Raw genomic sequence first — 11,244 nt, 5'->3', positions numbered from 1 at the left:
CCTATTTTATACAGGGTCTTAATGGAGATATCTTTCTTTTCAAGAAAGATAACACTCCTTCCATCCCATGTATCGCTTTTAGTCCTCGAAGCAAATACAGTATCCATTTGTGTAGCCGAAAATAACGACGTGTATTTCTTTTATCTACCGTGAAACGGCATCTAAAATGACGCAATCGCAACATTTTAAGAAGAGAGGAAAAAGAAAAAAAAAATATATATATATATAAAACAAGATAAAACGGACATACATCATAATGCAACTGCCAAATTAGATCAATAGCCTAAACTTTAAATATTGACCCCTAAACATATTCTAAAAAAAAAATAAAAACAAACAAATAAACATTGACCTAAACATTTTTTTTTTTTTTTTTTTAAAAAAGCACAAACCAATCTATAAAGATAAAACAACCAATTTTATTTGAGGACTGCCAAAAATTATGTGAAAAAGCCATTTACCAACAGAAATTGAATCTTGTACACAAAAAGTTGCATGGCAATTTCGATTACTCGATTTCTGAAATGAGAGAAGGGAAATTCATATCTTCCAAGTCTAATAATTGTAAAACAGAGGAGATTATTCATGAACTTCATTATCTCAAAAATCAAAATTCTAGATAATTAAAAATTCCCCACGAAATGCAAATAACAAAAGTGGTTGCCTTCATTTCTCCGAAAGCTTCCACACCCCAATTAGTAAGTTAAATTTCAAATTAAGAATCGATTACAGCACATCTTAAATCGTCCATAGTAAGAAACACCAGAAAACAGATAACATCAAGGAAAACATTTTTACTCACGTAAGATGCCCAAGATGTCCTCATCCCTATACAAGTAATACCTGCATAAAACAACACCAACAAAAAAAAATTAAAAAATAATTAAAAATAATTAAAAAAATAATAAAAATAATAAAAAATAAAAACTTACTCTTTCTCGCCAAGCTTAACTTGAGTACCGCCATACTCGGGCAAAAGAACAGTCTCTCCTTCTTTCAGAGCAACCGGAAGCACATTTCCCGATTTATCCCTGGCTCCGGGTCCCACAGCAACCACCTTTCCGGAGTTGAGCTGATCGATCAAAAATCCGCCGATTCAATCACAGCCGTTAGATCCCGATAACCATAATTGAAGACAAGAGAAATATCAAGGAAGAATTAGAAAGATCGGATTCGGAGAATACCTTGGTGGAGGATTCGGGAAGGAGAATTCCTGCGTTGGTTTTGGAAGGAGGGACGATTTTCTCGATCAGAACGCGGTTGAGAGTCGGAATCAGACGCTTCGACGCCATGGGCTTTGGCTTGCGTTGGGATCGGGTATGATTATAGTTTTTTTTTCCAATGGGTGATAAGAGAATTGGTGAAGAGGAAGATGGAGATCGGTGGTTTTAAAATGGGTGTCTCTCTGGAGGATAGAGATGGAGGTCTGGATGGTTGTGGAAGGTTCTAGGTCTTAGGGTTTTGAGGGTTTTAGGGAATATTTGCTCGTCTGAGAGAGAGAAAAAATGGGGCGGAGATGGATCTGGGCCTGATTGAGTACAAGGCTGGTTTGTTAGAGAGATGGGCCCTTAGATGGTGCCCAGTGCCATTCACAAGGTGAGGGTGAAGTCAAGGTGATTTTTTTTTTTTGTTATTTTATTTTTTGTACCTTGTATTTTATGTATATTCAAAAGTATATCATTAGTTTTTAATCTTTTCAAAAGTATACGTTTCAATGTATAAATCTAATACATATTACATGGTATTATAAAAGAACGTTACGCGAAGCCATTACGCTATATTTTCGATGCCATTACGCTTAAGGTCCACCATGATACCAGACGGTATCCACCGTCATACCTGGTGATGACCAATCGGTAACCAATGGCTAGTAGTCATTATTCAGAAATCATCATTAATATCCAATCATAAGATTGTTGGTACCGTTAGAACAACACATATGTCATGTTTAGTTCGCTGATTTGAGTTTTTAATTTGAGTTAAAATGTGATTTTATGTGTGAATTTTTTACTGTAATAAAAAAATTAGATGTGACTGTTTTTAAAAAAATTTTACTGTAATAAAATTTAAATTTTAAACTCGAATCGATAAAATGAACTGACTAAATTACTCAAAAAATACTCATGACAAAGTTGAACATTGGTTTGAGCTCTTGTCCTTGGAACTTCGATTGTGAAGGTTGGTTTTGCAAGGAGAAACCCACGATGACGTCGCGTGTTGGTTTGGGCTTGGCTTCTTACTGATTTGGTTTTGGTGGCGGGTTTCGCAAGGAGGCACCTATGACAACGTTGTACGTACGTCTGGGGCCCTCCTTCTAGTCCATGCTTTGTGCAAACAGTAACCATGACTATGAGCCAATTTAGTAGTAATTTTGAAGCCTAAAATTAATTTTTTAGTCATTTACGTTTGAAATTTGTATTTAATAAAAATTATAAAAAGTGATTTTTAAAAAAATTTTGAAAAATTCACACTCAAAAACAATTTTAGTCCAATTATCTTAAAGTACGATTAATAAAACTTTCTAATATCCATATTACTCTTGCTAAATCAAAAATCAACTTTAATACGGCTTCGTTCACTTTGTGGATTTGAATTTTCAATTCGAGTTGAGATGTGACATTTTCTTAGAGTTTTTCACTGTAGCAGAAAAAGTTAAATGTGTTATTTTCTGAAAACTTTTTACTGTAAAAATTTAAAATTAAAAACTCAAATCAGTGAAATAAACGATGTCTAATATTCCTAAACTCAAAAACAAATTGTGTTTTTTTTTAAGTTATAATTTATCAAACGTCTATTACACTATTTTTAAAACTAACAATACTTGTATAACTATAGTTATTAAACACTTAATTACTTTTTATAATAATTATATTTTTAACATAATTAATAACAATTTTTTTAAAATTTACAGTACTATTAAACTAACAGCTCGCATAAATTTGAGCTCCAAATGACAACATTTTGGCAGGTGAGTGTATCGAACTTGGCGACAAAGAAACCAGCAAAAGAGGAAAAAAAAGAGAGAGAAGGAGATCTTCCTCACGGCGGCACCATTCTCGCACCGTGGCACTGGTCGGCGGTGGCGACACAAGGTTAAAAGACTCGTTGGCGACTAAAGTGAGAGAGAAGAGAGAAAAAAAATAATGGTTTGAAAGAAAGGGAGGTGAGGGACAAGGACGGAGGGACTACGGGACCAGTGGGGCCTTGGCCCCCCACTGAGAAGCCAAAAAAATATTTTACAGCCTGTAACTTCCCTTCATCAAACCCCGTTGACGATGTGTGTGCCCCACTTAGTGAAATCCAATGAATTTTTTTTTTTTTCTAAAAGTAAATTAATTGGTCTTTTCTACTCTCCTATTTTTAGGCTTTTCAGTTTTTTTATTTGGGCTCTTTGGTGGAAAGATTTGGCTTACTTCCAATACAAAAAATCATTAATAAAATATAAAAAGGAACTTTCTTGATTTTGCGTCCTTTCAAATTCCCTTCCACCTATTTTTACTCTTTTTTTTTTTTTTTTTTCATTTTCTTTACTCCTTCAAGAAACCACGATTCTCTCTCTCCCTTTTCTTCTGTTACGTCGCTCTCTCTTTTTTTTTTTTTATATTATTGGTGCATCTCAAATTCGCAATACTCCCTCCAACTCTAATCTGCTGGTAATTTGATAAGATTTTATTTTACTATCGTCTTTTGATTTTTGTAAGTTTTAGTTCTTTTCACTTTTTTTTTTTTGTTGTTGTTTTGTGTTGACATTGTCTTGTAATTGCAAATTACAATAGATACATATCCCACTTGTTAACTTCTCAAGCTTTTGACTTAGTTTGGTATTATTTTTTTCTTCTAAATTCAACTTCTGCTTGTAACAGAAGTTGATTTTAGTGTTTAGTAGATCTCTTTAAAAGTGTTTTTTAAAGAATTTTTTAAGAATCTATAACTAAAATCAGAAGCAGCCTAAACACAACTTTAACTTTTAGATTGTGCGAAAATCAACATAGTACAATTAATAAAACTTTTATAATACCCATAATACCCCTAATGAAATTTAAAATTTACAATTTTCTCAATCTAAAATTCAGACTTATAATATAATATAATATTGTAACAAATAATATCACAACTATATTAATAACTTTAATATTATTATTTTATTATGATATTATAATAATATTATAATTATTTTAATAATATGATATTATAATTATAATATGATATTGTAATTATTATTTTATAATATATTATATAATTATGATATTATTTGTTACAATATTATATTATATTAAATAAATATATTATAATTAATATATTATATAATTATGATATTATTTGTTACAATATTATATTATATTAAATAAATATATTATAATTAATATATTATATAATTATGATATTATTTGTTACAATATTATATTATATTAAATAAATATATTATAATTAATATATTATATAATTATGATATTATTTGTTACAATATTATATTATATTAAATAAATATATTATAATTAATATATTATATAATTATGATATTATTTGTTACAATATTATATTATATTAAATAAATATATTATAATTAATATATTATATAATTATGATATTATTTGTTACAATATTATATTATATTAAATAAATATATTATAATTAATATATTATATAATTATGATATTATTTGTTACAATATTATATTATATTAAATAAATATATTATAATTAATATATTATATAATAATAGTTTTTTTGTATTATATTAAATATAATAATAAATATCTAATATATTGTAATTTTATATATTATATTATAGTATAATATAATATAGTCGTAATTTTTTATTATCCACAGCAATTTAACCTTATAATTTACCAAATGTTATTACACTAATTTTGGAACCAGCACAGCTATTATAATTATAGTTTACCAAACACTCAGCTGCTTTTTATAACAACTGCTTCTTTATGCAGCATAGCTAAAAGTAATTTTTTCAAAATCTACAGCACTACCAAACTAAGCCTTCGTTCCTTTTTAGTGTTGCTTTGGCTTTTTCTATCAAGCTCAGTTATTATCAAAAAAAGAAAAAAAAAGAGGAAAAAGAAAGCTTCTCAAGCTTTAAGGTATGTAAATTCAAAAAATCTATTAATTTTTTATTTTATATTTTTGTGATATTGCTTGGTATCATGGAATGTACATAATATTTTCTTTTACCATAATATGCATAAATAGTATAATTGGTTGTTAAATTGTAATTTTTTTAATTGTATGTTGTACAGTTATGTTAAAATATTTTAAAAGAACATTGGAGTTGTCGTTCTCTACAGGAAAAAATGACAATAATGTAAAATTAAGTAGAAAGGAATTTTACAGTTCTAAGCTTTTGATAAATCCTGGGCTAAGAATTCCGATTTTGGATTACAATGTAAATATTCGGGATGATGTTTGAAGAGCATACTTGTTAAATCGGCTCTGTCAGCCTAAAGATCATAAATTTTCCTATACACAATGTGGGGAAACACCAAAACGTTTTATCCGTGATTGGTTAGATTATAGCATAACAAAAGATGTTGCGTGTCTTTATTGTTATCTCTTTAAACCAAATAATGGAGAACAAGCAGGTGATGACTGTTTTGTTGGTGAAGGGTTCAAAATTTGGAAAAAAAAAAAAAAAAAAAAGACTACATACACACGTTAGGGGCCCTAATGGTGCTCACAACCAAGCTAGGGCTAAGTTTGAAGCTCTTTTGAATCAAAAGCAACATATCCAATCTGCTTTAGGCAAGCAAACAAATCAAGCTCGAAGCGGCTATTGACTGCGCCTCAATGCATCAATTGACTGTGTACGATTTCTTTTGCGACAAGGGCTTGCATTTCATGGTGATGTCGAATCAAAGTATTCAAGAAATCAAGGTAATTTTTGCGCGCTTCTGAAGTTTCTAGCTAATCATAATGATGCTATAAAATCTGTAACATTGGAGAATGCTCCTGAAAATCTCAAATTAGTATCACCTATGACTCAGAAGGATATTGTAAATGTTGTTGCTATTAAAACTGTTAGGGGGCGTTTGGTATGCAGGAATCAGTAGGAATCATATTCCCAGGAAAGTGATTGAGGGTAATATGATTTCTAAGAATAATATATTACTGTGTTTGGTTGTTCACATGGAAGAAGATCAATAATAATAATAATAATATTATTATTATTATTATTAAAAATAAAATAATTGAACAACCAAACACAGTAATATATTATTCTTAGAAATCATATTACCCTCAATCACTTTCCTGGGAATATGATTCCTACTGATTCCTGCATACCAAACGCCCCCTAACTAACAATAATAATAACAATAATAATAACAATAATAATAACAATAATAATAATAATAATAATAATAATAATAATAATAATAATAATAATAATATTTTGAGATTCCTGGGAATTTGAATAACACCATGTTGGGTGGTATTCAAATTACCTTAAAATGAGGAAAAGTGAATCCCATGGTGATCACTTTCCTGGGAATCTAAAAATTATAATTCTTGTACCAAACATGATAATATTACAGATTTCCATTCTCATCCTTAAGATTACTGCATACCAAACGCCCCCTTAATGTAATCATGGAAGATCTAGGCGATGCATTATTTTCAATCCTAGTTGATGAATCTCGTGACGTCAAAATGAAAGAGCAGATGGCTATCGTGCTATGTTTTGTGGATAAGAATGGTTGTGTAGTTGAACGTTTTATAGGTATTGAACATGTTTCTAGTACAACAGATCTCTTGCTTAAAACTGCAATTGATGCTTTATTTTCTAGGTACAAATTAAGTATATCTAGATTGCGAGGAGAAGGCTATGATGGGGCAAGTAATATGCAATGACAGTTCAATGGCTTAAAGACACTTATTTTGAAAGAGAACCCATGCGCTTATTATGTTCACTGTTTTGCTCATCAACTTCAACTTGCATTTGTAGCTGTAGCAAAGAAAAATATTCAAGTTGCAACACTCTACTTTACAGTTTCTAGCGTAATAAATGTTGCTGCAGCTTCCTTTGAATAGTGTGATATTCTTCATCAGATATGAGCAAGTAAAGTCTCTAAAGCTCTTAGCAGTGGTGAACTTTCCAGTGAAAGAGGCTTAAACTAAGATACCACTCTTAAACGTGCTGGTGATACACATTGGAGCTCACACTATGATTCTTTAATCAGTTTGATCACCATGTTCTCATCTGCAATCGATCTTCTTGACACAATTGTAGAAGATGGGTTGAGCTCTGAGCAACAATGGGAAGCCAACAATTTATTGGGATTGATGCAATCATTTGATTTTGCATTTACTCTACATTTAATAAAAGTCATATTAGGGATTACAAATGAATTGTCAAAGGCATTGCAAAGGAAGGATCAAGACATTGTTAATGCTATGACTTTAGTGGAAATATGTAAGCAAAGGCTACAAATGATGAGAGATGGAGGATGGGATTCTTTCTTTGATCATGTTTCTTCTTTTTGTGGAAAACACAACATTGATATTCCAAATATGGACAATATGTTTATAGCTCGAGGAAGATCACACAGGAAAGCTCAAGAAGTTACAAACTTGCATAACTTTCGTGTTGAGTTATTCTATTCTGTTATTGATATGCAACTACAAGAGTTAAATGATCGTTTCACTGAGATAAATACTGAGCTGTTACTTTGTGTTGCGTGTTTGTGTCCAAATGATTCATTCTCTGCTTTCAACAAGTAAAGATTAATTTGCCTTGCTGATTTAATCCTGAAGATTTTTCTGAAGCGAAACTCATTGCACTTGATAATGAGCTAAAAACTTATATTTTTTATGTTCGCTCTAGTAAGGAGTTTGAAGGAGTAAAAGGCATTGGAGATCTTTCACAGAAGATGGTGAAGACAAAAAATAATGAAGTGTGTCCATTAGTTTATTTGCTTATTACACTTGCATTAATTTTTCCAATTGCTACTGCCACAGTTGAGAGAGTATTTTCTGCCATCAATATCGTGAAGAATTGTTTGCGAAATCGAATGAAAGATCAATGGATGAATGACAATTTAGTTATCTACATTGAGAAAAATATTTTTGATAGCATCGATAATGAAGTTATTATGCAACGGTACCAAAAGATGAGAACTCCTCAAAAACAATTGTAATGTGAACCTTACTTAATAAAATTTTATTACAATAAAATACTATAAAAGTTACTTTATTTTATATGATGATGTTTATAAATTTTATGCATATTTGTACTCTCACTGGATTAAAAGTCTGTCTATGTCCCTAATGAGAGGGAGAGAAAAAAGAGAGGAAAAAAAACCTATAAAAAAACCATAATTAATTTGAGAGCATTTTAAACTTTTTAGTCTAAATTTTGGTTTGTCACATAAAAGTTTTTCCGCCTACGGAACATGTCAATCAGCACCTATTTTATGTGGTATTCCTTCCAAATTTCTCCTCTAAAATGATATTCCTCTTGTAGGCGGTAGGCCCATACTCAATCACCCACCTGTTCAGTTTTAGTCAGTTCTGAAGAGATGAAAAATATAAAGTAATGCCCTTGAGTGAGGGAACATCAAGATTTATTTCATTTTAAATCACTATGGCCGGATTTTTCTATTTTCAAAACCTTTTTTTTTTCCTGGTACGTGGGTAACTAATTTGGAAATGGTTCTGGTGTTTGGTTGGTATATATTTTTAAAACGGTTGATATATGGTCTAAAACTGGTCAAATAATTTATTTAAATAAATGACCAAACACAATAAAAACAGTTTGAAAACCATTCAAAAAGAGTTTATATTTTCATTTCCTCTCTTAAAACAAAACCATTCTAATTAAAATTGCTTTCAAACAAGCATAATAAGATATATGCCATCTTTTGTTCCCGTTATCTATTAACTTAGAGGAGCAGAAATTTTAGCGTAGTGCTTAAAAAAAAAAAAAACCAACTGCATGGACTTGGCAAAACAAACCCCAAGAACTCTAATTTAATAGTAAAATAGTCAAATTGATAACGTTAGTCCAGAAACGGACAAAAAAATGCGTGTCTTACACAAGAGGATTAGTTTGAAGGGTGAAAGCAACAAAACAATATACGATTTATAATTGAATGCGGATCCAACAATTTATCTAAAGAAATTCCACCAAGCTTAAACAAGCTGAAATCTAGCTTCGGAGCCCAACAAATTTTGCTTAACTTGCACGCAGAATTTATGTGCTTTGGACCCCAAAAAAAAAAAAAAAAAAAAAAAAAAAAAAAGAAAAAAAGCTGCAGTCTGGCTTTATTACTGCAGCGACACCCATGCTTCTACAACTAAATTAACCACAGTTATTACAGGGTTATTCTTTTAGAGTGTAACTTAAGTGTAATTTTTGAGTTGAATTTGAGTTATAATTTGAGTTGAAATTAAAACTTGAATAAAGTTGAGTAAAATTGAATAAAGTTAAAACTTAAAAGAACGTGAACTTAAATAAAGTTAAAACTTGAGTTGTCTTTTTTTGAGTTTTTTAGACAAAAGAAACAAATTGAATGCGGATCCAACAATTTCTAAGGATGCTAGGCGGAAACTAAGGTTTTTTTTTTCTTTTGCTTTTTTTTTTTTTGTTCTGTCGTCATCAAGATTCTAAAGGCTTTGTAATGGCTGCCTTAGCTAAGACGTATAAAGGTGTGTAATTTTTATTTATTTTTTTCTTTTCTAAAGAAATTGAGGGAAACTCGCTGAGTTCATCTTTCTTGTAGGCCAGAGATGAGGGCCTAAATCTTCATGTGCTAGAGTCAAATGCATTAACAATTATCGAGGCGGTGATGAACTATCAAGTTTAAGGTGTTTGGTCATTTACTGTGTTTGATGTATTTTGATTATCATCTTCCTTTCTCAGTGTTAAATTTAGCCACACTTTTAGGGAAGTTAAAAAAAAATAAAGTTGGTTTCTTTTTGCACTGACTTTGGATAATTTGACTTATTTGGTTGGAAGAATCTACTCGACTAAGTTTGTCATTGGCGATTATTTAGTAATATATTCGATTTCCGCAAACAAAATGTACAAATATTCTTTTTTCCACAAAAGAATTAACCTATTTTTATCTTTTCTTTTGGACAAGTAGTATTGGAAACCCACTGAGAGCCCCTTTGTGTTGCTGTAGGGAAGCAACTCCACAATTGTCTTAAAGTTTCGAACTCCAACTTCAACGGAGGTACACACTACAATAGTGGAATAACCTTTCCCCGAGAAAGAAAGCTACGGCCCTGTTTGAAATTGATCCCGTTTTTATTTTTCACATTTTCGAGAAAAAAATGAAAACGTTTTCAAAACGGCGTTTGGCGCAATAAAGACAAAAAAAAAACAAAAATAAAAATGATTGTTTTAGTTTAGTGTAAAATGAAAGAGAAATGAAAAATGATTTTTAGTTGTTTTTCATTTTTTGTTTTCGTTTTCTCCTCTCTCGAGCAGAGAGAGACATAGAGACATCATTAAGTTTTTTTTTATACTAAAAATAATCTCTTGATAAAACTATCAAACGCATTTTTAAAAATGATTTCTGTCTGAGATTGAAAATGTTTTCATTTTCATTTTCATACAAAAAATAAAATTATTTTAGAATGAGTTCCAAACACACCTGCGTCTTTCCATTGCTTTTCCTCCTAGTTCATATGACCACTTAAGTTCTAAGGAACCACTCATAGTTTTAGGTTTTAGTTCTGGGATTCCTATAGTACACATATATATTATAATGGACCCTATCTCCATAGAGGAGCACCCACTTGCCCATTTGTGATGCAAAAAGATTCGGGCTTTTTCCAATAACTTTTGCCTTACCTGAATTGACCCATCGCATCTTATTCTACAAAAAAATTTTGTTGTCCTAATTTGTAACGATCTGAATTGCTTGCTAGTTACAACTATGGGTTTTGAACCGTGGTCTGTCCCACAACTCCCCCAATAATTTTTTTTTAATTATTTTTTTCACTACAATAATGTGTTAGGTCAGGCACTGGCCATATGACTTCATTTGGCCCTTGTGTCTGCATTTCTTTGAACCTTTATTTGGTCAATTTGTGCAATAATTTCATTTGCTTGAACAATAATTTTATGTGATATGTATAATGATGTTATGTGGTCAATTTGTTGCCCAATTCATATATCTCCCAAGTAAATGCCACACAAAGTGACTTTGTTTATGAAGCTGGAATTGGAAAGAAAATTTGAAAACCCTCAAATGGCCTTTTGGTGCAATCATGATTCATAATT

General features: G+C 30.6%; 1 protein-coding gene across 1 annotated transcript; it reads right to left on the bottom strand.

Moving 5' to 3' along the window:
* Positions 1-642: 642 nt before the first annotated feature.
* LOC21393328 (10 kDa chaperonin, mitochondrial) lies at positions 643-1,460 on the bottom strand. The gene is made up of 3 exons (XM_010090230.2): positions 1,185-1,460; positions 933-1,072; positions 643-843 (listed from the first exon to the last, which is right to left on the bottom strand). Exons 1-3 carry the CDS (start codon positions 1,290-1,292, stop codon positions 795-797), a joined length of 297 nt encoding a protein of 98 aa, XP_010088532.1. The 5' UTR covers positions 1,293-1,460; the 3' UTR covers positions 643-794.
* Between the last annotated feature and the right edge of the window lie 9,784 nt (positions 1,461-11,244).

Source organism: Morus notabilis, unplaced genomic scaffold (assembly GCF_000414095.1).
Source record: "Morus notabilis unplaced genomic scaffold, ASM41409v2 Scaffold1049, whole genome shotgun sequence".
Lineage (NCBI taxonomy): Eukaryota > Viridiplantae > Streptophyta > Magnoliopsida > Rosales > Moraceae > Morus > Morus notabilis.
Note: the sequence above shows the minus strand (reverse complement) of the source record. Positions and strands in the feature narration are given on the sequence as shown.